The sequence below is a fragment of the Paroedura picta genome, chromosome 2, assembly GCF_049243985.1.
Source record: "Paroedura picta isolate Pp20150507F chromosome 2, Ppicta_v3.0, whole genome shotgun sequence".
NCBI classification, from domain to species: domain Eukaryota; kingdom Metazoa; phylum Chordata; class Lepidosauria; order Squamata; family Gekkonidae; genus Paroedura; species Paroedura picta.
The window spans coordinates 9,269,454-9,296,487 of record NC_135370.1 but is presented as its reverse complement, the minus strand read 5'-3'; the positions used below and the strand labels follow the sequence as shown (position 1 = coordinate 9,296,487).

Below are 27,034 nucleotides of genomic sequence, written 5' to 3'. Positions count from 1 at the left end.
CTGTTGGGAGCAGCCAAGGGTAAGTTAAAGGAAAAAACGAAGGAGAAGAAGTGCTCAATACCAGGATGGCTCAGAGAACTCTGGATACCGATGGACAAACACACACAGGATTCTTACTTCTTGTGCTTACCCATTTCCAATTTAGTGATTTCCATTTTTAAAAGTTTCTATGCCACTGCAAAATAGTGTTATTTTAATCTCAGTACAAGGCAAGTCAGGGCTCTGTATTTTACAAACTACTTCACCATGTTTTAGGGCAGCGGTCTGCGACCTTTTTGAGGTTGCGGCCCATTGCCAAGGGGTTGGGGGTGAGAGGGCGACCCGGGGCCCAACGCATGCATGGCAGCCCTGCACAAACGCGCATGTGGGGACCTGCTCACATGCACGTTTGCGCCTGGTGGGGGTGCAAACACGCACATGCAGCAGTTTCATGTAAGCACACATGCATGGGGCTGCCGCACATGCATGTTTGCGCTCCCCATGGGGGCGCAAACGCATATGTGTGGCGGCTCTGCACATGCATGCATGCATGAAACTGCCATGCATACATGTTTGCGCCCCCACTGGGCGCAAACGCAAATGCGCGGCAGGTCTGCGCATGCACATTTGTGCTGGCAGTGTGCCGGCGGCCGCGCTTCCCTCTCCCCCCTCTCTTGCAGCAAGAAGCTTTCCAGGCCATGAGCTAGTTGGCCGCTTCAGTGGCTGATTTGCTCGTGGCCTGGCGAGCTTCTTGCTGCGGGGGGGGAGCTGCGGCCAGTTGCTGAGGCTCTTGTGGCCAGGTGCCGGGCCGCAAACCAGAGGTTGATGACCCCCATTTTAGGAGATTAGATTAATTCATAGAAGATAAGTTTGGTAACTAGCCTTGGTGCCTGAGGGGAACCTCCACATTCAGAGGCCTTTGAATTCCAGGGAAAGTCTCAGCATCTTTGCCCTGTTGCTTGCCCTCCAGAGGAACTGGTTGGCCTCTGTGTGACAGGATGCTGGACTAGATGGACCCTCACTGGTCTGATCCAGTGGGGCTCTCTTTATGTTCTTATGAAGGCCTTGGCCTTTCTGCCCTGCTGTGGGCACTCCAGATGAACAGGCTGGTCTCACTGTGTGAGACAGGGTGCTGGACTAGATGGACCACTGGTCTGATCTAGCAGGACTCTTCTGGTATTGTTAAAATCATGGCTGTGCTATTGGACTGCAGAGACTGGGGGAGATGGATTATTAGTTGGATCTAGATGGGCTCTGTTCTTATATACTTAACATCATGGCCAGGTGCATTGGGCTCTATGCCCTGTTGTTGGCGATCCAGAGGAACGGGTTGACCAGTACATGAGACCGGATGCTGGACCAGATGGACCCTCACTGCTCTGATCCAGCAGAGTTCACCTTCTAAATCAGGGGTAGTCAAACTGCGGATGTCCATGGACTACAATTCCCATGAGCAGGGGGCTCTTGGGAAGTGTAGTCCATGGACATCTGGAGGGCTGCAGTTTGACTACCCCTGTTCTAAAGTCCTTGTGGCTTACGATAGTTATTTTGCTCACGTTGCAGGACAAATTCAATACTTACTGCAGTTTTCAGCCTTCTTGTTCCTGTGGATCACAGTCTTTTGGTTGGCGGTGCTGAAGAGACTGGTCCAGTTGATGGTATGGTAGAAACACAAGTTTGTGTTGTCTGTTATGTAGACGTTGCCGGCACTGATATGCTTCAAGGACTGGAAATGCAGCGATCTAATTCGCTGCTGTTTGAGAATAAGCAAGGAGAGGCCGCTGGAAGAGGAAACAAGAACAGAAGGGTCAACAGGGAAGCGACCTCTGCCGCTCTGTGGCAGCGATCGCACAGCACCCAAAGGCAACCTAAGTGAGGACCCTGCTGGCCACAAAGTCACATTAGGTGGTACAAACAGGAAGCAGGGGTTGGGCACAAAGCCACGGGGGGAGGGAGGGGGATGAAAGTGAGGAATAACATTGACAAAAAGTAACTAGATGTATCACTGTAGCACAGCAAATCACATACTTGGTTCACTTAAAGCAGTGGTCCCCAACCTTTTTATCACCGGGGACCAGTCAACGCTTGACAATTTTACTGAGGCCCGGGGGGGGGTGTAGTCTTTTGGTGAGGGACGTTGCCGCCACCTGAGCCCCTGCTCCATTTGCTTTCCCGCTGGCGCCCCTGACTTCCCGCCGCCCGCTGAGGGGCGCTATCAGCAGCAGCTGAGCAGTGCCACGCCGAGAGGGAGCCCCAGCCATGGTGGCCGCTGGAGAGCACGGAAGGCAGCAGAGTGGCAGGGCAGCCCCTGGGACAGCAGCCAGGGAGGGGGATGAGGAGGAGCTGCAGACCGGTGCCGGTCTCCGAACCGGAGGTTGGGGACCACCGACTTAAAGGATATTCCAGGAGAAGACATTCCTAGCAGGCTCTACCAGTTTTCCCATAACAATTGAAAAAACAAGATGATCCAAGGGGCAGTAGTCATTAGTAGTCATTAACAAGCTTATTAAAATCCACAGGATCATCTTTGGTCGTGCAACCTTGGAGGGAAAGACTTGTCATAAACGAGCACATTTATTTAATTTCCAGCTTTCCTCCCTGAATGGGGCCCAGAGTGGCTTTTTACACTGCTCTCTGTGCTAGCGTGGTTTAGTGTGAAGAGTAGTAGCCTCTAAACTGCAAAACTGGATTTGATTCCTCACTCCTCCTCCACAAGAAGCAAGCTGGGTGACCTTGGGCCAGTCCCAGTTCTCTCAGAGATCTCTCAGTCCCACCTACCCCACAGGGAGTCTGTTGTGGGGAGAGGGAGGGAAATGTAACAACCAGCTGTTCTTCTTCATCTACTTAGCCCTTACAACAGCCTGGTGAGGGAGATATTATGGTGGAGAGACTGTGATGGGCTTAAGGCCTTATGAGTAGGTTTCCATGGCAGAGAGGGAACTTCAAACCCAATTCTTCCAGGTCCCAGGCCAATACTCTAACCCAGGGGTAGTCAAACTGCGGCCCTCCAGATGTCCATGGACTACAATTCCCAGAAGCCCCTGCCAGCGAATGCTGGCAGGGGCTCCTGGGAATTGTAGTCCATGGACATCTGGAGGGCCACAGTTTGACTACCCCTGCTCTAACCACTAAACCAAGTCAGTTCTCATACACTGAGTAGATAGGTATGTTGGTCCCCAGGTAGTACCTGTGGATCCCCTGGAAGTATAGCTCGACTCCAGGCAACTCCAGCTTTTCTCCCTGAATGGGGCCCAGAGTGGCTTTTCACACTGTTCTCTGTTCCTCCAGTTCACTTGGAGAATATGTCTGCTTTGGAGGGTGGAGTCCATAGCATTACACTTCACTGAGGTCCCTCCATGCCTCTAATCCTGCCCACTCCCAGCTCCATCCCTAAAGTCTGCAGGTATTCCCCAACCCAGAGCTGGCAACTTTATGGGTAGACTATGCAGCTATCTTCACAACCAGGCTCTTTCAAACACACAGAATCATAGAATCATAGAGTTGGAAGGGGCCATACAGGCCATCTAGTCCAACCCCCTGCTCAATGCAGGATCAGCCCAAAGCATCCTAAAGCATCCTAAAGCACCAGGATAACGAATGCAGACTACGTCTGAGTAGCACTGATGCACACAAAACTTTTCTCTATATGTCCAGATGCCTCTCATAGACTGTTTACGCACTGGAGGTTTCATGCCAGGCTGCAGGCTGGAGTTTTAATTGTGGCAGGTTGCCTCACCTCTTCCTGCACCCACAAGGGGGAGCATTTGGCCTGGTGCACCTCATCTGCCCGCTGATTTGTGCTCCTGCATGGGAGCTGGAGCAGTGAAGTTCCCAGTGCATAGATGATCTTAGGAATAGGTTGACTATCCTCATTCACTGCTCATCTGCATTGCTAGAACTGTTACAATGCCTCAGCAGGACTCCTCTGAGATGCCTCAATAGGACCACTAATACGCTTAGGGTAGGGGTAGTCAACCTGTGGTCCTCCAGATGTTCATGGACTACAATTCCAATGAGCCCCTGCCAGCAAACGCTGGCAGGGGCTCATGGGAATTGTAGTCCATGAACATCTGGAGGACCACAGGTTGACTACCTCTGGCTTAGAGCACACACATAGCCCCATTATCCATTCTTGAACCTGATGTTAAAGATTTCTATAGGGTTGCATAACAGGAGGGCCCTCAGTAGTTACAGCCTTCTTTCTGAAGAAGGGAGCAGTGACCCACGAAAGCGCCTCCCTGCCACAAATGCTGTTAGTCTTTCAGGGGCTCCTGGACTCCAGCTCTTTTTCTGCTGCTACAGACCGACTCACAAGGATCCTTCTAATCCCAATGTGATTGCACTGTGTCATTCTGATTGCTGAAAAATTAGAGGCCTCCATTTTGCCTTAGGGGATGGGGGAGGTGATAGGCTTGCCAGAGTGACGTCAGGGAACTCCTGGAAATCTGAGGGTGGATCCTGCCGGGGACAGGGACCTCAGTGGGGCACAGTGCCAGAGACCCCCCTCCCTCCAGGCAGCCATTTTCTCCAAGGGACCTAATCTATGTAGTCAGGACAAGAGGACAAGATTCTCTCCCGAGAATCTGGAAGGGCTGTGCCCCTGAGGGAGCTTGATGTAAATGCATTGGGGTTTCACAAATACTAAAGATTCTTTCCCTATAATGCCAATGGTTTCCTCCCCCCCCCCCCTATTTTATTTGCTCGACTTGGTGCAGCCCTCTGCTTCTTTCCGATCATAACCCAGACAGGCAACTGGATGAAAATGCAGTGACTGGATGAAAATGCAGAGCATGACGTTGGATGGCGTTCCAAAGTTTAAAAGTCCTGAAGCAAAAACATTCTTTAAATCAGCACTGTGCAGATTTATTTGATTTTTTTTAAAAAAAACAAGAATTATAATGATTTCTGAGCCTTTTTTTAAAGATGAAAGCCAATGCCTCACAATTCAAACTTCAAGGTTTCTCTATGGCCCACAATCTGGTTTGGATTATTGTTCCTCAACCCTGCCAAATCCCTTGACTGATTAACTACTTTTTGTTCCATCGACTGCGGTGTATATTACCCAGATATATTGCTTAATACCATTCCTGTTTTGCTGTTTTCCCTCCTCTGCATCACTTGTTCATATCAGAACACACTTTTAAAAAATGGAACACATAAGCCATTATTACAAGCCCTATCTGTAACTGTTTGCTGGCTGTTATAATAACAGGCTAAGGGCTAAGTGGGCGGAGAGTGGGCGTGGCCTGTCTGAGGAAGGGCCCAATGGGACCTGCCTCACAAAGGCCATACCCACTCCTGCCCACCCACCCAGTGAGGGGCTCTCTGCTGCCATTGTCGGCAGTTTGCCCCTTGACTCTCCCCAGGACACATGTAAGTGCCCTAGGGATGGGGGACAGCCGAGGGAGGGCAGCCTTTCCCTTTCCCTTGGCCCGCAAAGCCCTCTCGCCCCCTCTGCAAGGATTGCACAGCTGTGGCACCAGTCAGGGGGGGGATTTCCCTTCCCTTTGGACCGCACTCTTACAGGCCCTCCTGCCTGCCACCCCTTTCAATTTCCCTTTTAAAAATGGGCTTTGATACTAGTATACTATAATATTGGTACCACCTCCCAACTATCTACCTGGCCTATTCTTCTGTGTTCTAAGTAAAAACCTACACAAAAATAATCCTGTGCCAGAGTAACAGTTATTGACAAAAAAAGTGGCAACATTTCCAAAGATCTTCAGTCATTGTGAAACTGGAGTAGCATGAGGTAGATTGCAGCGGTAATGCCAATGGGAACTGGCCACTTTCAAGTTTGGCACTCAAATAGATTGAAACGTATTTGTCATAAAAAAATTGACAAAGAACAAGATGAAATTGAATGAGCAAGATAAAACTGAGCAGGCTTAATGCGGCAATCCAAAACATCATTGATCCAAAAGACAAGATGGAATGTGGGAAACCATACGATTTTTACTTTGGCTTTATTGAGGCTAATGCAAAAGTGGGCACTTCCCAGAGAACCTCTTGGCTGCCACTTGAGAATGGAAAATCAATGCCCTGCAAATTAGATCAAAACTCCCGCCCCTTCAACGGCTCGGGAAAGAACATACTTCTAGGACACAGAAACCGAGAGTGGAATGTCACTTTCTCCTGTTCTCCACACATAGTGTCAGAGCCATGTGTGTTTTTTTGGAGGGGAAGTTAGAAAACATTCAATCTGAAGTATTATATTGCTTTAAAACCCTTAAAGGAAAAAAAATCTATAGGAGAAAAAGTCACTTTTTTGCTCTTTTTAAAAAGAAGAATGCATACCAAATGTCTTGGACATAGATTTTAGGACATGGATTCAGGGGTGTAGCCATGTTTGTCTGTATCAGCAGAACAAAGTTTGCATCCAGTGACACCTTTAGGACCAACAACGTTTTCTTCTGGGTATACGTTTTTCATGTGCTTATGCACATACTACAGTAAAAATACACAATGGATGTCTAGAGACCACATTATACCTGAAGCCTACTGACTGACAAACATACATGCATGCTTCTAGCTACCATCCTAAAATTCAGGCTGGGATGTCACTGATATGCATATGACCTCCAGCTCTTCCTTCTGATGGATGGCCATCCTGATTCTCCCCCAGAAACATTAGCCAGCTGCCTGGAAGCAGTAATGAGGTGGCTCAAGCAGAGTTGTCTGAAGCTCAACCCTTCAAAGACGGAGGTCCTGTGACTGGGCAGGAAGGGTCCAAGTGAGGAAGTGCACCTACCCAACCTGGACAGAGTACAGCTATCAGTAGCCCACTCCACCAGGAACCTGGGCATGATCCTGGATGTTTCTCTCTCAATGGAGGCTCAGGTAATTAAAGTGGTATGGCTGCCATTCTATCACCGTGGCCAATCCAAACTACTAGTGTCGTACTTTGTTCTGGAACACCTAGCCACAGTGATCCACATGATGGTCACCTCTAGACTAGACTTCTGCAACTCGCTCTACACTGGCCTGCCCTTAACCTTGGTCTGGAAACTACAGCTGGTCCAAAACACAGCGGCCAGTGTCCTCACATCAACACCATGGAGATCCCACATCTGGCCAATCCTCCAACAACTGCAGTGGCTCTCTGTCGAATTCCAGATCAGACTAAAGGTTCTGATAATCACCCTTAAGGCCATACACAGTCTGTGCTCAGTATACCTGAGAGACGGCTTTTCTGCCTACATCCCTAAAAGAACTTTACACTCTGCCACCTCCAACTGGCTGGTGATCACTGGCCCAAAAGAAGCCCGTTTGACCTCAACCAGGCCCAGAGCTTTCTCCATCTTGGCCCCCATCTGGTGGAACGAGCTCCCAGAGGAGATCAGGGCCCTGACATAACTAGAACAATTCAGCAGGGCCTGCAAAAGGGAGCTTTTCTGCCAGGCATTTGGTTGATGTCAACAAGAACCAACATCTTCCACTGGGCCCCCGAGCCATCCTTCCATGAATTTCACTGTCCATGAATCTCAACATCTTGAACCAACCAACCAGTTCTATGTTGCAGTTATGAATTTACTGTTCTCTTTCACAAGTTCTTGGGGCAAACCTCTTGCACACAGATAGCCCCCCCCCAATCTCAAACAACTCCTCACCCACAATAATACAATGTCTAATTTGAACACGGATACTCATACCAGAGCTTGCAACAAACCCAGATGTCAGTTGTGCCGTGACATACATCCAGACAACACAATCACTGGACCCAACAACATCCATTACACCATCAAAGGCTTATTCACAAGCTCATCTTCTAACATTGTATACGCCATCAAATGCAAACAATGTCCTCCTGTTCTCTACATAGGACAAACAGGGCAAACTCTACGTGAAAGGATAAATGGACACAAATCTGACACCAGAAAACACAAGACTGATAAACCTGTGGGAGAACACTTCAACTTTCCAAGTCATTCAACAGATGACCTCAAAGTAGCTTTTTTTTATTACAAAGGAACTTCAAGAACAGAATGAAAAGGGAAACTGCTGAAATGCAAGTTATTCCAACACTCAGAACAACTGAATCCCCAAGACTCAACAGGGACATTGGTTTCTTAACTCCGTAAATATACTAACCTCTGTATCTTCATTTATCTCTTATTTGATTTGAACACATAGATTGTACTGCAACTTAAGAAAGGTATTGGATTCTTAGCCTCACTAGATATGCTAACCTACATTCTCAACAATCCCTCAGAAAGGCCAAATGACCTCTGTGTTTTAATTTATCTCTTAATTGGAATAATTGATTTGAACAAGCAGATTGTAATGCATCTCTGACTGGCATAATGCAATGTGGTTTGGTATAGTCAGTGTATATATCTGCTTTTCTCTGGTTTGTGAATAGAGACAGCCAAATGCTCTACTTCAAAGAAGATGATGCCCTAAGATGCTACCATGCTTGAGAGGACAGGCAAGGCATAGAAGGGAAAGGTCTCAGCTAACTGCTGTCAGCAACTGATTATCATTTTCCCCATTATTCTCTTAATGTGGACATATATATTGCGTGCCAAATGTTTCCTATGCAATTCAATCTCAAGTGAACGCAAACAAATCCAAATTGCTGTGATTTCCTGTTTATTTCTGGAATCTGTTAAGCATTTTCATTATGCCATGTGTTAATTTACTCTCACACTCTACTTATCTAGAAACCTTCAAGACATGGTAGGAGCAGAATAAGTGAATCCAAGGCAAATGTGTCCACGATGGAATGCTGCATGGGACACATGCACTCAAAAGCTCACGCCTTGAATAAATCTTTGTTGGTCGTAAAGGTGCTACTGGATCTCTCTGATTTTGTGGTGCTACTTCAGACCAACACAGCTACCCACTTGACTCTACCTATAAGTTTGAACTGATAACTTTCATTCTATGATACTGTATCTGAGGACGTGTGCGTGCACATGAAAGCTCATACCTTGTAGTGCCACAGGACTCTAAATTTGTTTTTTTCATGTGCAGGCACTCTTCTTCAGACACGGGTCTTACCAATGCCTTCATCCAGTCTTAGTTATATTTATTGCTTAGTTAAATGATGCCTCTTGACTCTAATGAGCACTTCCTGGCAAGACGTGGTATTGCTCCATCTCTTTCGCTCCCTGTTCTGATGCTGTTAAGAGTGTTTGTAGATACAACTTTTACCTGGTCTTTGAAAAACCAACATGTAGGAGCTTACGTAGACATTCTACGATATAGATGGTGGCTTATTGCACAGTGTCCACAAAGGAATTTACCATACAGGATCCCTCTTCCATCCATCGTGGACATGTCTTCCTTGGATTCACTTATTCCTAGCACTTCTTGAAGGTTTCTAGATTGTCTATAGGCAAAGAGGGGAGGAGCTCTGCACACAGAGTGACAGGAGATGTCAGTGTTTCTGAAAGATATTGCCCCATCTCATGCTACTAGTAGCCATGGGAAAGTCAAAACCCAGCAATACTAGAAATTTTGGAGGGTGGTGAGAAGCACCTCAGGCTTTGCTGGCATGCCCAAGAGAACAGGCTGAGGTGTCACTATGGCCAAGCCCTGCTATGATGTTCCTCTTCATTAAACGACAGGCCTAGAAGACATCCAGTCCACTCCTCCCTACTGAGAGGCAGGTGTGTTTTGAAGCCCAGATGATCCCTCTCTAATTATCAAATGGGTACATTTGTCAAGATAATTTTGTTGTCTGCAAAGAAGGGGCAGGTGGCAGTGGCAGGAAGCAGCAGCGGGGGGCAGGCAGGGTGCCTCATGGACAAGTAGCCCCCTACAGAACCAGTTTAAAAAAAAATAAAAACATTAAGAAACCAAGACATTAAACAAATTATGATTTCTATGTGAAGATTAAACAGTAAGAGTTCCAAGTGGAGAAAGAGAGAGAAAAAAAGAATCTCCAACCTGTAAAGTGCTCTTCCACCGATGGTCACCAAATTCGAAAAAACACTGAAATCTGTCATGTTTTCTGGCCACGACTGTATATTCAGGTAACCTGAAGAGAATCAAGACAGAAGAGTCACAGAAGTTCACTGCAGACTTGGTTTTATCAAGCACCAGAACTGCACAAAAGCGACCAAAAAAAAAAAAAAAAAACAGAAAATGGGTTGGATCCCATGCCAACTGGCAGCCAATGGAAGGGATTTCTGTCAGTGGAGCAGGACTCCCCCCTCCCACTGCAGCCCCAAATCCCCCTTCCCCAAATGCTACACCTGGTCGACAGAGGACCACCCCCCACCATAGAACAGGAATGAAGGGGGAATCAGAAGTCTGCCAGAAGAAAGGGAATTGGCAAAAAACATTCCCTGTCCATCAGCAGAAATTTCCACTGGATTTAACCCATACCTGCATTCAGTACAGCAAAACCATGATGGTAGAAACAGCCATTTAGCCTCACTGCAACCTAAGCCTCCCACAACTGTCCTGACTAATGGCAGTGAAGAAAAACGGCAAAAATAGTGATTGCAACAAGCCCCCTCCCCCACCACAGATATGCAATTCCATGAGACACAGCATGGTCTTGGGTCTGTCCTCTGCATGGCCCATGCAACCCTGCACATTGCAACACCAGGGGAAAAAGCAGGCTCCTGTATCACTCCTGGGAGGATTGTGGTAGAAACTCTCACCCAAGGGGCTGAGCGAGTATCTAGTTCTGTTATGACCATGACAACTCCATTAAAGAGGGATGCCAGCCTCCAGGTAGGACCTGGGGTTCCTCTGTTTTACAGCTCCTCTCCAGACTCAAGAGATCAGTTCCCCTGGAGAAAATGACTGTTCTGGACAGGGGACTCCATAGTACTACCCTGCACTGAGGTCCACCCTGTCCCAAATCCCCCAAAGTCTCCACCCCCAAAGACTCCAGGGATTTCCCAACCCAGAGCTGGCAGTCCTACCATTAAAAGAGCTCTTCCATGAAAGCAGCTGATGGTTCTCATGCAACTCCCTTTCCTTAACTAGATGTTTTGGCATGAACATGAAGGGAACATTCAGAAAGTGGCCTGACAGGATATACAGGAACAGGGTTGTGTTTGGACCCAGGCAAGTGGCAGTGCCTTGGGCCAGCTTTTTCAGGTTAGCCAGCTGTGGCCTTTTCTGGGCAGAAATGTTCTGGCCCGTTGCTCATGGTAATTGTAGTCCATGGACATCTGGAGACCCATATTTTGGCCACCCCTGCCCTCTAGGATGGGGCTTTCCCAAGTTTTGAACTGGGGACGGGATTCTGGGTTCCCTTTCAGGTGCTGCCTCTCGCTTCATTTACACACTCATTAATCTTAAAATACGTGGTAGGGGGGATGAAGAGTCTGAATTCCATAATGTCACAAGGGGGTAGATTACCTGTTATTTCCCTCACTGTTTGGAAGACATTTAAATTCTGCGGGTCCATGGCTTCGATCATGTGGTAGGGGTCCCTGGAAGAAACACAGACAACATTAACCGGCCATGTTTATGCATCTGCTTCCAGCCCTGCGGACTGAACCAACTTTATTTGTCCCTAATCAAGGCTCTGGAATTTGGCGGTGAATCAACGGGGCCTTGCCAAGCATCTCACCTCATCCCCATTTACTTATGGACAACTGAAAGGAAAGAGATGAGGCAAAAACTCCCCTCTGCGGGTCCTGATTCATTTGTCACCCAGCTGGATCCCTAGATTAGAGTCTGCTGCTTAAACACTATACCACACTGGCTCTCAAGAAGAAGGTTTTTGGACCTCACTTTTCACTACACAATGGAGTCTCAAAGTGGCTGGCAAACACCTTTCCCCTTCTCTCCCCACAGCAGACACCCTGAGAGGCAAGTGGGGTTGAGAGAGCTCTGAAGGAACTGGGACTGGACCACTGTCGCTCAGCTGGCAGTACGTGGAGGAGGAGTGGGGAATCAAACACAGTTCTCTAGAGGCCACTGCTCTTAACCACTACGGCACACTGGCTCTCAAGGAAGTGTCAACACTGATCCCCAGACTGCCCCTTACCTTTACATACATCCCACTATCCACTAAACAAACGTATTGAAGGATGCAGGTTTGATGGAGGGGGTGGGCCAGGGTCTTCCTGACTCACATGGAAGATTTGTAGGGCCAAGCTATACCAGAGCAATTTTGATGAGCTCACATTCCCCCAACAGGCACACAGCAATGGAAGGAAATGGCATTTTTAAATGGGGGGGGGGTGGAGAGCCCAACTTGGCATGAAACAGAGGCCAGGAGTCTCCTGCCTGCCCTTTCCGCTTTATCGGCCTGAGCCTAAACAGCCCCTGAGTTATTTTCCAAAGTGGTTAGACATTTTCCTCTAAATGTAATATATTACTTCATTTGTTTTGTTTGTACTTATTTCCCACCCACTCTCCAGTGACTTGAGTTGGGGTTTAGCAAAACATAATACATAGATAAAACAACATGGTCCTTGGAATTATATTTTAAAGTAAGAGTGGTAAGGCAGCAGACATGCAGTCTGAAAGCTCTGCCCATGAGGCTGGGAGTTCAATCCCAGCAGCCGGCTCAAGGTCGACTCAGCCTTCCATCCTTCCGAGGTCGGTAAAATGAGTACCCAGCTTGCTGGGGGGTAAACGATAATGACTGGGGAAGGGAATGGCAAACCACCCCGTATTGAGTCTGCCATGAAAACGCTGGAGGGCGTCACCCCAAGGGTCAGACATGACCCAGTGCTTGCACAGGGGATACCTTTACCTTTATATATATATATATATATATATATATATATATATATATATATATATATATATATATATATATATATATATATATATATATATATATATATATATATATATATATATATATATATATATATATATATATATATATATATATATATATATATATATATATATATATATATATAACGACTTTCATATGGTGTGTATGTTACATATGATGACCTGTTTAATGGCAATGTGATCCCTGAAGAAGGAGATTTGAATCAGGCGTAACCAGAGGAAAATTTCTAACCCTACTGGAAAATAATTCAACATATCTTAGGACATTTACATAAAATTCAATGCTTTACTATAGAATGTTCTAAATTGTATGAAGGAAGATTATATTACACACATTATTCAGTGCTTGATTTTTAATTGTTATTGCAAACTTTGGAGTGATGACCACTTCTATAAGAAATTCTTTTGTATATTTGTGACTTTTTACACACAATATTTTATTCTAATTCAGTGATATTTAGAATTCTGACATTGCATGGTGGGCTCAGCCACAAAATGGCTGCTAATGAGAGGTGGAGCTAGGAACAAAATGGCTGCTGCTGCTGCTGCAGCTTCCCTTCAGCTACACATGGAAGGTCCTTGTGCTGCATGGGGAGCTGTTGCCTACGCAAGATTGTCTGCATGTCTAATCAGATCTCCATTGGGCAATCAGAAGCCTTGTTGGACAAAATCCCTCCCTGGCCCTGCCCACTTTTTAAAACAGATGGTGGGCATCATGTCATCTACTACACAAAGTTACTGATCAGTGTGTAACTTGAATGTGGAATCTGGCCTTCCTTTTTGCCAAGATTTTGGTGTTTGGTCCTTGACTGTGAACAGGCCAAGATGATCTTGGGTGACATAAATAAATCTTGAAAAAATGGTACTGAATGACAAAAATCAAAGTGACCCCTAAAATTATGTCTTTTCACAACTGTGGATTTGAAATGAAGAAGCTCCAGGCTTTTGTAGGAACAAACTAAAACAAAACAAGTATGTGTGCAATTCTGTGTTCACCGCACAAAGACATTCATTGCACACACACACATCCCCCGGTGTGCCCTTCAGATATTATACACTAGTTCAAAGAGGATTAACTGGGCAAGGCACCTTTTGGGACAGGCCCAAAGGAGAGAGAGGCACAGCAAAGAAATGGGGGTCAGCTCTGGGTTTCCAAATGAGGTTGGCAGGAGAGAAAAGGAATGTTCACATCGAGCCCAAAGGACTTGCCGAACATGAAGCAATTAATTCTTGTGGCTTAGCCTCCCCACCGCCGTGCCACCAATTTCATCCTGGATTATTGTTTTTAATTATGCTTTTTACTCAGCACGCCGGGGCTGATAAAAGGACTGCCACGTAAAAGGCAAAATGCTTCAAGGTACGAAAAGTTCGATCAGGGTGATGAGCCAGAGTGAAGCCATTTTTAATTCATTTCGGCTCAGAGCAATTTTAGGTGGCTGTAGACAGCTTTGGCTGGGTATTAGTCAGCAAATACACAAAACACAGCATGTGTCAGCTAGTATGTAAAGAGACTATAAACCATTGTCCTCTGAAAGGCAGAACAAATGAAGGCTGCAACATTTGCTTGACAATAGCCAAAATGGTAAATATCAAGAATAGAATGATACGCTGTTTATAGGCTGTGTCTAGGGGAACCTGCAAGATAAGGTGAATCAGAACATGGGAACTGGCCGACATGTGAAGAGGCTATTGTATGATAAATGGGCAGATCAACCCTGCCCAATGACCAATGATTTGTGTTCTGGCTATAGTATGATGAATGATGAATTTTACGTAAAAGACCCACTTGTAGAGATTGTATAACCAAAAGGTGATATATATACATGCTTGAAAAAGTAATTAGCATATTCATATATGCCATTCCACCAGAATAATAAGATGGATCGAGCTGGCTGTTATTTATTGCTTTATACTGATGAACTGTATTCTAAATGGATAAGAATGAATTTTAAATTTTAATTTAGTTCTAGGTATTATGATTGTGTTGTGTGGAGCCACCCTGAGCCTCCGGGAAGGATGGCTTGCAAGTACAAAACTAAATAAATAGAATACATAAATAAGCCTTATGCGATGTTGAACTGGGTGGCCTCCTCCAGTTTTTTGGCAGGGGATCTCCCTTTTCTTTGTTTGTGTTGTATTTTAATTGGTGTGGCCACACCAGAAAATGACCATTGCACAACCAGGGGACTGTAAAATGGCCATTTTCTCCTTATCCCCTCTCTCGAGAAAAAAAGAAGGGATTAAAAGGGGAAGGAGTAAATAGCTATTTTCCTGTCCCTCCTTGCTCCAAGAGGTTGACAGATACGGTGGCCAGCCCAAAGACCAACAGATGAGTTCTCGATCAAGCCAAATCTCAGCTCTCCCTGGAAACTAAAATGACACAATTGAGGTCCTGGTACTTGGTCACATCATGAGAAGACAAGTCTCACTTGAAAAGACAATCAAGCTAAGAAAAGTTGATGGAAACATGAAAAGAGGAAGACCCAGCAAGAGAGGGGTTGACTCAGCTGAGGAAGCAAGAGCAAGGTTGTTATTGATGGGATGTATTGGAAGTCATTAACCAAGAGAGCCGCCATAAGCTGCAAGCCAGTCGATAATAGCTCCCATAGACCCACCCCTTTTTCACAGAGCTCAGGGTGGTAGACAAGACTCTCTCTTCCTCTATCTTATCTTCATGGGGCTGAGAGAGCAAATGAAAGGCTCAGGGAGTGGATTGGTCAATGTGAAATTCAAACACGGGGCTTACAAGGCCAATATTTTTCCTACTCCTCTCTGAATTGACATGCCACAATTATGGCAATTGCATATGCTCTTGGAAACTCATTGCTTTAGCTCAGAGACTGGTCCAACTCCAGTTTCAATAGCCTTGGAGAAAAGAGGGTGCTATAAATACTTTCCACAGAATAAAGAAGAAAGACTAGCAAGGTGAGCGGACAAAAACAAACGTACAAACAAACCTAACAGTTACAGCAAACTGCTCTGAATTTAGAATCATGGAGCTAGAAGGCGTCATGCAGGCCACCTAGTCCAACCCCCTGTTCAAGGCAGCATCAGCCTAAAGCATCCAGGATAAGTATCCATCCAGCCACTGCTTGAAGACCGCCAGAGAGGAGGAGTTCACTTCGGCAGCCCATTCCTCTCTGAATGTTAATTTCCCCCTCCCCCGGATATCTACCCTATACCCATTATTTTGGGTTCGCCCCTTTCCTGCCAACAGGAACTGCTCCCTGCCCTCCTCCAAATGGCAACCGTTAAATACTTAAAGGCAGCAATAATGTCCCTTCTTAACCTCCTCTTCCCCAGGCTGAACATTCCTCAGCCTTTCCTCATAGGGCTTAACACCCAGTCCCAAGATCAACCTTGTCTTCAAGGTTGTAAAGTTGCTGTGTTCCAGTTCTAATGGAAGCGAATATAAACAGTGTCTTCCAAGACTAGTGAAGCTTTTACTCTTTGAAAGGCTTTCTTTAATTCTTAAAATTAACATTATTGTTACACTGCAGAACTGTTAACCAACCAATGCATTTTTCTTATGTATGTTTTTCATCTGTTAGCCCCCTTTGTGGCCCTGAAGAAGGTAGAAGAGTAGGGTATAAAAACTGAGTAGATACTACTAATAATGTATCCCTACAAACTGAAGTATCATTAACACATACAAAATGGACTTCCTGGTCACTTTAATTCCTTGGTTGCTACTTCCTTATAATGGATTGTTATTGCCACACACCACTCCTTTATTTGGGATGTTATGCATGGATTTTCAGCATATTAACAAATAGTATTTTCAGGATTAATTTAATTTGCAGCTAGCAAGGCTCCACAGTCTCCCACTGAGCAGGTCCTTCCATCTGTGTTTAATATCTCTGTTGGCATTTTGATGCCCTTTTACTTCAGGCGGTCTAGGATTGCTTAGTAAACCTTCTCCAGAGGCATCCAGAGCTACTTCACAACGCTTGACCTTTGCTCCCCCTCACATTAGAAGTCTCCTCTGATCATCATACATTTCCTCTTCCAAGATTTCTTGACTTGTCTTTCTGGATTGGAAATGTTCCAGTGCTTTCCCCCTTTCTCAGCCTTCTATACCTCCACAATCCTTACTTCACAAAATAAGGTTGAAATGGAAAGCACCAGAGCTACATTATCCCTCTCTGTTCTTCATAAAACTATTACATTTCATTTAAAACACTAACACACATTATTTTTATGATAAGCAAAATATTTGTATTTACTGATGATTTTTAAACTTTTCTTTCATTTTAAGCAATTCCAGTTAGGTTTGCAAGTATGACGACAACAAAAATATCTTTAGAATTTACTTGTTAAACAGTAAAACAATTAGGAAGGTTGAATTCCATTAGAAATTTCTGCATTGTCTCCCATATACCCATTATTAAATTGTTCAAAGAATCAGTACTTACTAACATCTTTTTGATTCACTGTTTTTTTCCTTGTATTATAATCTAATTGTACTTGAAAAACATTTAATCTAACTGTACTTGAAAAAACATTTTCTTTCAATACATATAACTCCCCAATCTGTTTTTCCAGTTATCTACCATCCAACTCTGTGAGGCGCTCAGAAGAAGAAAAACATGGATTTCCTTATTTTGTTTTCTTGGTCTGATTTCTTATTCTCCATATATCTTTAAATAAGGCTAGTGATTTTAACTTTGAGATTGTTCAACTCATTTTAAGCTATGGGTGTTTTACTCCCCAGGTGTGCTTTTAATACTGGATTTTAATTAATAACTTCCCATATTTTATATTATGGTTTATTTTGGAAGCTGCCTAAGGCAGGTTCTCTACAAATGTGGCATAATTCTTTATCTATGCAAATAAAATTTGGGTACTTATTGACATCCTTAGTTATTGACCTTACAAACTACTGTAATTACTTGCATTACAATCTAGAAGACATCTAGATTCTGCTTTTTTTTAACTAGAAGAAGAAGAAGAAGAAGAAGAAGAAGAAGAAGAAGAAGAAGAAGAAGAAGAAGAAGAAGAAGAGTTGGTTCTTATATGCTGCTTTTCTCTACCTGGAGGAGGCTCAAAGCGGCTTCCATTCGCCTTTCCTTTCCTCTACGCACAACAGGCACCCTGTGGGGTGGGTGAGGCTGAGAGAGCACTGATATTCTTGCTCATCAGAACAGTTCTATCAGTGCTGTGGTGAGCCCAAGGTCACCCAGCTGGCTGCATGTGGGGGAGGAGTGGGGAATCAAACCAGGCTCACCAGATTAGAAGTCTGCACTCCTAATCACTACGCTGAGCTGGTTCTCTGGCCCCAGTTCCACAGATTAATTCACTACTTTCCTTTTTTCCTCACTGCTCTCTTTATTTCCTGCAATTTGGCTATCCCCCCAAGAAAAAAAACATTCAAATGTTTCTGGATGTCATTGATAATGCAATAGGGCTAAAAAACAAACAAACATACTTTTGCCCCAGATGACATAACGTATCTGAGCTATGTTCCAGAGCAACTGAAGAAGGGGGGTGGAAGGGTGGGAATGAAGTGCAGGGGATTTCTTCCACGTAACCATCAAATAAGAATTAGTAGACAGTTGTTGCCTTCAGGCCTGAAATTCCACTGATGTGATCAGATGTCCAGGCTTCTCCTGCGTGAGCCGCACGTGACACCAAGAGCTCACTCAACTTCAGAACGAAGTTTAGCTCAGCAACATGACTATCCACAGTAGCATCTGGCTGGCTTGGCAGGTGTCCCCTCCCTCCCTCACAGCTCCATGGTCACCCCTCCCGAAGCTGGGAGCTTGGTGGGAGAGGACAACCATCCGAGATAGAATGAGAGCACCAGTCTTCAGTCATGGATAACCAGTGAGGGGAAAAAAAGGCATGAAATGTAAACTGAAAATTGGCAATTTGGGACTGCACAACAGGAATGAAACAGGGAGAATCATTTGTGTGGATGTGAAACAAGATCAAGACTCTAGAACAGCCTTTCTCAACTTTTTACCATTGAGAAACCCCTGAAACATTATCTACTCCAAGAAACCCCAGAAGTGGTGTGATCATTGGCAAGCATAGCTGTATGCACGCCCACCTGGAGCTCCTCCCCTTCCCACCCCCTTACTCCAGGCCCATCATTGGCCATTTGGGGGGAAGGCGGGTTGACATGACCATATTTGGTCATATCACCCAATACATGTTTTATATATATATATATGTGTGTGTGTGTGTGTGTGTGTGTGTGTATGTATATGTTTAACTACATACATGCATGCATGCATGCATGCATGCATGCATGCATACATACATACATACATACATACATACATACATACATACATACATACATACATACATACATACATGTTTAAAAAAATTATAAACTCCCACCCATTTGGGAAATCCTTTCAGGGCCATCAAGAAACCCTGGCTGAGAAAGCCTGATCTAGAAAGAATTCTGGATGGTAAGAAATCCATAAGCTTCCCTGCTTCAGGGCTGAGATGAAAGGTCAAATACACAGGACAGGCAGAGATTGTGCTGGATGGGGCAGACACTCAGCATTTCTTCCCTTCAGTGTGGAGCAATGAAGTTGGGGAAGACATGAATTTAACTTAAGCAATAACCATATAACTTTCTGCCCATCCCCACATGTTCCCATTACTTCCCAGATGCTCATTAGACCTGACCTGAAAGCAGCCATTAAAACTTCTCTAGCAATATTCTAAATGAACACACCAAGTCCGAACATCCTACTTTACACAGTGTGATTAAAATGTAGAATGTGTTGCCAGAGGATGCCATGATGGTCACAGGAGTAAACAGAATTCAAAGGGAATTAGATGGATTTATGGAGGATATGTCTATCAAGGGCTACTAGCCATGGTGACAGGGGACCCTTCATATTCAGAGGTTTTAATTCTCTGAATATCATAGCCAGGAGATAACATCAGGGGAAGGCCTTGGCCTCTCTGCCCTGTTGTTGGTCCTTCAGAGGAACTGGTTGGCCACTATCTGAGACTGGATGCTTGAACTGATCCAACAGGGCAATTCTGATGTTCTTATGAAGGTCTCAGTATCTATGAACTGTTGCTGAATCTCCAGAGGAACTGATTGGCTACTGTGTGAGTCAGGATGCTGGACCAGATGGACCTTCACTTAACTGATCTAGAAGAGATCTTCTGATGTCTGTATCAGGGGAATGCCTCAGCCTATCTGCCCTGTCATTGGCCTTCCAGAGGAACTGGATGTCCATTATGTGAGACTGGATGCTGGACAAGATAGACCACTGGTTTGCTCCAACAGAGCTCTTCTGGTGTTCTTATGGAAGTCTCTATACCTTGTTGTTGGCCCTGCATAGGAACTGGTTGGCTCCGGGTGAGACAGGATGCCAGACTGGTCTTCTTAGGTTTTTATACTTTAATCTGGCTGCTCGAATTCTAAAGCCAGGTATATGGTTTCTAGACAATGGGTATGTTGGGACTCCCCTCAAGAAAGACAGATGTGTGCAAAACACAGATATCAATTCCAATTTTTGCAAGCCATGGATTCCTTTTGAAATTGAGGTTTTGTAGTGTGGGTGACTCGATAGCGTATTCTCTAATAATGTCAGAAGAACCAGACCATAATGTATTGTATCCCATGATTCCCTTCCACTAACAGAAAAGTGAAGAATGTTTTTTATGATAGAAGGATTTTTTGTTTGTTGACCAAAGTCTTTCTCTATCGGGGGAGGACTTGGTAAAGGGTAAACAAGGACCCAACCCACCCTGTACACCCCAAAAAGGGCATTAAGATCAAGTTAGAAAAAATGTGCACAGGATCGATGGCCTGAAAGAGATCAGATTGTCCTTAACCAGAGCCAGGGCCTTTTCAGCCCTGGCCCCAGTCTGGTGAAATGCTCTCCCAAATGAGATTAGAGCCCTGTGGGACCTTGAGCGGTTCCACTATGCTTGTAAAACAGAGCTGTTCCACCATGCCTATGATTGAGGCATAAACCAACATCGGAATTATGCTGGCCTCTCTTATTATTTTTGTTGTTGTTGTTAGATTTATTTCCTGCCACTCCCCATAGGCTCGTGGCGTGGAATGGTAGTCTTCAACCCGTTAAAATACCCATTAAAAGACTTTAAAAACAATCCCAACACAGCGGAAAAAACACTCTTGTTCCCACCCCCTGCTATCAGAGCAGCAGGGAAGAATGGGGAGGAGATGTAACCTACTAGTCCTAAGGGGGGGGGGGGATGATAGCTCTCATTCGCTGACCCTGGCCTCAACCAAAAACCTGGTGGAAGAGCTCCGTCTTGCAGGCCCTGCAGAAAGCTGGTAAATCCCGCAGGGCCCACAGCTCACCCAGGAGCTCATTCCACCAGGTAGGGGCCAGGACCAAAAAGGCCCTGGCCCTGGTCGAGGCCAGGCGCACTTCCCTAGGGACGGGAATGACCAAAAAATTCTTACCCGCAGAGCGTAAGGGTGACAGGCGGTCCCTCACCTATGTGGGTCCCATACCCACATACTCTGTCAAAGCCCTGATTATATACCATCACAGGCTGGCAGGATATCCTTGTTCTATGGAATTTTTCAAGTAGAGGCTAGCTAGCCATCTGACAGAAATGCTGATTCTGTGAACTTAGGCAGATTGTCAAGGGGTTGGTAGAAGGGGTTCTGTTGGTGCTTAGCTCCTGTGGTTCTTTCTTGCATGCCTAGGGAAATGCCAACCACCACTTAGAAGAAGAAGAAGAAGAAGAAGAAGAAGAAGAAGAAGAAGAAGAAGAAGAAGAAGAAGAAGAAGAAGAAGAAGAGTTGGTTCTTATATGCCACTTTTCTCTACCCGAAGGAGGCTCAAAGCGGCTTACATTCGCATTCCCTTTCCTCTCTCCACAACAGACACCCTGTGAGGTGGGTGAGGCTGAGAGAGCCCTGATATCACTGCTCAGTCAGAACAGGTTTATCAGTGCCGTGGCAAGCCCAAGGTCACCCAGCTGGCTGCATGTGGGGTAGCGCAGAATCGAACCTGGCATGCCAGATTAGAAGTCCCCACTCCTAACCACTACACCAAACTGGCTCTCAGGAGGGGTCAGAAGATGAATTTAATCCAGGAGGTGAATTTAACCCAGGCCAGACTGGCCAGGGGTTCTGGTGTTTTTTTCTGTTTTTTTTCTGTTTTTTTTTTGGGGGGGGGGTGCATCATATGGTCATGAAACTGGTGTCACTGTGGGTGTTTAGGTAGTTGTGAGTTTCCTGCATTCTGCAGGAAGATGACCCTGGAGGCTCCTTCCAACTCTATGATTCTATCTCTTCTCTTCCTCCTTTCCAAGGTATGCAGCGGAAATCAATTAACAAATTAATAGTTTGAGATTTTTAACTACAATGTAATAACTTATAATGTGATATATATTTTTCATTTTGTATATTTCATTGTGGCAGAATGTAAAGAGAAAGGGCAGAAAATAAATGTAACTATAGATACATGTGAATAAAAAGTATTTAAGGCTATAATGTAGCTTTTCTCTCAGCCCACACTGCCCCCGTTTCTAGGATTGCCTAGGATTGCAAACTAGAGATTGCCACTCCCTCCTTCTGAGACACACAAGGGCAGACTCCCAATGTTTCCATCAAGGACCCCTTCCCAAAATCTATCAAAGTCTAATAGATTTCTATTAGATCTGCACCCACTCACTCCTATAGAAAGCAGACTTGGCCCCCGTCTAAACGAGGTGGGAGGGGATAGATTATTGAAATACGTTATTGGCCACTTGCTTGTCTATTGTAAGTTGGGGTTTTATGGGGTTTTTAAATTGTGTTTTCATGTTCCTAAGAAATGCAGCAGTATATAAATCGAAATAACAAACGAACGAACGAGGGGCCCCGTCCAGCGAGAGCGCAGTTGGCTGCACATCTCTGCGCTCACCCGTGGATCCCGGTGACCAGGAAGACCAGGTTCCCATTAATCTTGGTGCAGTTGACAAACTGGTCGATGTTATTGGAGTCCACCGTCTGGGCGTACATCAAGCTTCCCGTGCCGATTCCGTCACACGCTGCAAGACAACAAACAGCCTTGGGATATCTTTCAAAAAGGCATATCTTTTAAAAAGTTTTTTAGATTTATAAAAATATAACCTGAATGCGTAAAGGTGTGAGTAATTTGCAATGAATCAAGGAAACAACAACAACAACCACAACAAAGAAACAAACAAAAAGCAGAACTACCCTCTTTCCTCAAAGCAGACAGAGGTAGGGTTTAGGGCCAGTTCTGGTGGGGACAGTTGGGGGGAGGGGGCATAGGTCAGCCCAAGAAAGCACACAAAACACCATAGCTGAGAGTTGCCTGAAGTAGAAGTTCAGTTAGGTCCAGAAGAAAATCTGATCTAAATTTTCAGATTGAGGCAGGTTGCTGCATTGGTCTGAGGCAGCAGAGCAAAGTTCAAGTCTAACAAAACCATTAAGGTCCACCAAGTCTTACTTAAGGTATGTGCACATTTCTTCATATATCTGAAGAGGTGTCTATGCATACAAAAGTGTATGCCTTGAATAAAACTTGGTTGGCCTTGAAAGTGACACCTGACTTGAGCTTTGTTCCAGCTTTTCAGGACATTATTTGTGCAATTAGAAAGAGCAAAGGAGAGCCCTGTGGCTTAGAGACAGGGACGTAGTATTACTATAGATGTGTACAATTTCAAAATATTTTGAAGCCATAGGGGAAACAACAGGAACAACAGATTTTCCCCAGGAAAAACACACTTGCATACACAAGCTACACCATATTGAAGCTCTGAACATTTCCTTAGCCTGCACACAACAGTAGGCTGTTCCAACCACTGTAGGAACACAATCAGACAATCCTAGACTGAGGCTTTTTTTTTTCATCGCTGAACACTGTGCCCATCAGTGCACATCTATATGGACACATGTCACTTCACAGGCTAGTTAATGTGTCAGCAACTAGAGACTGCTCTAGGCTACTGATTGCTCAGTTGGAATCCGGCACCTGCCACACGGGTGGGAGCTCTGTCGTTCAAATGGAACATGCAACTACTGGGGTTCACAGTTCAAGAAGAGGCTGGCTTCCCCCCTGAGCCAAATCTCACTAATTCTTCATCAAATTGCATTTGGGACAAAGTCTGCACTCTGCCTGGTCATCGCCTCTCCCCAACTCAGTTCTACTTGAGAAGAGCCACCTTTCCACTACCAAATGCTCTAATTTTTAAAAAAGAAAAAGGGATGGGACACTTAATGGGACACTGTTTTCTCCCCTTCATCTTTCTGTTTTCAAGTTTTTGAATCAGTATTTTCATTACTCCTGATGCATTAATATTTTTCCTTTTCCTTGTCATGAATGCCTGTGGCATTTTGGGGATTAATGTCTTCTGGTTCATCTGTACTGACTTTAGTATCAATATCTGCAGATCAGAATTAATTGCTCTGATCTCTGAAACAACAGCTTCGATTAGAATTAATTAAAATCATGTATGAATTCTTTAGAGCGAGAATAGGTAGAGTCTCTGCAGGACCTTTCTGTCAAACCAGAACAGGTATTTGTTAGGCTTACGACCTGAAATAGACAACACGGAGATCAGAACTGTCGTTTTCTGAAATGAGTCAAATCAAAAAAGAAGACTTGCTGCTGACCCCCTTACGATCAGGGAACTCTCTCTTGAGATAGAATTTGTTCTAGGATGTGAATTAATGCTGACTGAATATACATTTATCATTGTTGAGTTTAAAAAATACCTTTTAAATGTTTAATATCTACAAATAAATTATTGAGCACGTCTCCAATCAGCTCAGTTAACGGATAAGTGAGTTATATAACAATGGCAAGGTTGATACATTGAGTGATCCAGCAGGACAGCTGAATCTCTCCTAACTTTTGTATGATATTCGGCAGGCAAGTTAACAGATTTACTGAAATATGTCAGAGGGTCTCCTATAAAAAGCTACTTCTATGAAGTACCGGACAAAAGTCTGGAGGAATACGTGCCCCAGAAAAAGGGGATCATAATCAGAGACAAAAGGAGGATCACATACAGATTCCTCTCCTTTTACAGCAACATGTTCAGTGACTGAGGTTATCTCCATAGCATGACTGGTGAAACCTGCAGACCAAAATTTCAAATCCAAGAGATGTACAGGGAAAAAAATGAAGAATTTCATAGAATCCTAGAGTGGGAAGGGACCATGCAGGCCCTGTAGTCCCACCCCCAACAAAACTCCCAAAGCCCTTTCACATGTACTGTTATAAGATGGGGGATATCTGGCTTGACGCATCACATTTTTATTACCCAAATGTTATACCTTACATTTCTCCCTATTAAAATTAATTCTGTGGTCTAGGGCTAATTTCCCAATCTATTCATATCTCCTTGAAGAGTAGACCTTTCCTCTGTGATATTAGCCACCCCACCCTTTTTAGTGTCATCTGCAAATCTGATCAATGTATCCTCTATTGCCTCATCCGAATCATTACTGGAGACATAAAACAATACCAGCCCCAGCACAGAACCCTGCAGTACAGCGCTGGTCACCTCCATCCAAAATGAAGAGAAACCACTGATGAACACCCTTTGGGTTCTATCAGCCAGCCAATTACAAATCCATTTGTTTGTCACCTTATCCATCTCAGTTTTTACTAACTTTCTCACAAGAATATTGTAGGCAGGGGACCTTATCAAAAGCCTTACTGAAATCAAGATATACATAATCTACTGCATTTCTTGCATCTACTAAACTAATCACTCTATCAAAAAAAAAGGGAAATAAGATTAGTCTGGCAGGACTTATCCCTGATAAATCCATATTGACTGTTGTTTATCCTCTGTTTACACACTGCTTGTTTAATGATCTGTTCCGAAATCTTTCCTGGTACCAATGTTAAACTAATTGGGTAGTAGTTGTTAAGGATTTCGTCCCGACCAGATCTGCCCTCCTCCAGTCCTATGGAACTGTTCTCCAAGACTTCTTGGAAATATAGATTTTTAGCGAAACAGAACATTACAACAGACCGGTTGACTCTGGATCTGATAAAGCACATCAGAAGGACTATCTGAACCGGACAGAATTGTACCTTGGAAAAGAATAAAGCAAATGCTTTGGTACTAATATGGAATGGGGCTTGCCAGTTAATTTGAGGCATTCAGAGGGTTGCAGAATTTTTTTCTGTTCTTAGTCATAGAAATACAACTTTGAGGAAATTGCTTCCTTCCCTGTGTCCCACCCTATCTAAAGGGAATGTGTTTGCAGGATGGAATTTTGACCCTGGTTCACAGTGCTCCTAATAGTCCATCTAGTCTATCCTGTCTCACACAGTGGCCAACGAGTGCCACTGGATGGCCATCAACAGGGCATAGAGGCTGACACCCTGCTCTGATGTTGCCTCCTGGCTCTGGGATTCAGACATCTGCTCTGAATGTGGAGGGTTAATTTAGTTGCAATGGCTAGAAGTCCCTGATGGATCTATCCTTCATGATGCTGTCAAACCACCTTATAAAGCTATCCTTGCTTGTGGCCCTCTGAACATCCTCTAACAGTGAATTCCACGTTTTAGTCCATGCCTTTAGTCCATGCCTTGGGAAAAAATGTATTGCCTTTGAGCCCATCTTGAATCTATTGCCAATCAGCTTCTCTGATTGCCTCTTGAGTCTTAGGATTTTGTCAAAGCTTGTCAAAGCTTTCTCTGTCCATGCTTCCCACCCAATGGAATCCTGAATCCTGTTGGATATACCACAGTCATCTCTGTGAAATAGAAGTAGTGCTGTGTTTCCTTCCTTCCTTCCTTCCTTCCTTCCTTCCTTCCTTCCTTCCTTCCTTCCTTCCTTCCTTCCTTCCTTCCTTCTGACTTATGGGCCTAAATTCTGTAGTATCAAGGAGGCATGCTGGCATCTAGCTGCTTTCATTTTTATCTCATGCAAGAAGGTTGTCACCCGGCTGATCCTGAGAGCATGGTATGGGCAATGTTACTATGGACTGCAATAAATGTTTGATTCCCTCAGCATCTTGGAGACGGGCGTTATTGAAAACATATCTTGTCTGCACAGAATGCCAACTTGAGACCAGTTATGCAGTGGCACCCATGATGAGACCCGTTATGCAGTGATATCCAAGGCTTGGAATGATCCTGCCCACAACTTCCTCAAGACTAGACAGAACATACAGTTGCTGGAGTCAAACCTTTCTATAATGTCGGTTGAAAATATGGCCCCAGACTATCTTGCCAAATAGCTTCCTCACAATCAGATTCAACCATGATGCTGGTGGGACAGAAAGAGTGATGTCAGATTTTATATTCACCCCATGTGGTATAAATGTGACCCCTGCTACATGTGCAGCAAGCAGAACTCCCCGGATAGAGCCTGGGGAGGCCATGGACCTCAGTGAGGT

At 44.6% G+C, this 27,034-nt stretch overlaps 1 protein-coding gene across 4 annotated transcripts in view; it reads right to left on the bottom strand.

The window, feature by feature from the left end:
• The window catches only part of ERBB4 (erb-b2 receptor tyrosine kinase 4), a 918,733-nt gene that overhangs the window by 253,632 nt on the left and 638,067 nt on the right, over positions 1-27,034 (bottom strand). For all 4 annotated transcript variants that reach the window (XM_077319331.1, XM_077319333.1, XM_077319330.1 and 1 more), the window contains exons 9-12: positions 22,569-22,695; positions 11,305-11,378; positions 9,874-9,964; positions 1,561-1,760 (exon numbers count right to left, since the gene is read on the bottom strand). In XM_077319331.1, coding sequence (XP_077175446.1) covers positions 1,561-1,760; positions 9,874-9,964; positions 11,305-11,378; positions 22,569-22,695 — 492 coding nt within the window. The remainder of the gene's footprint in view (positions 1-1,560; positions 1,761-9,873; positions 9,965-11,304; positions 11,379-22,568; positions 22,696-27,034) is intronic.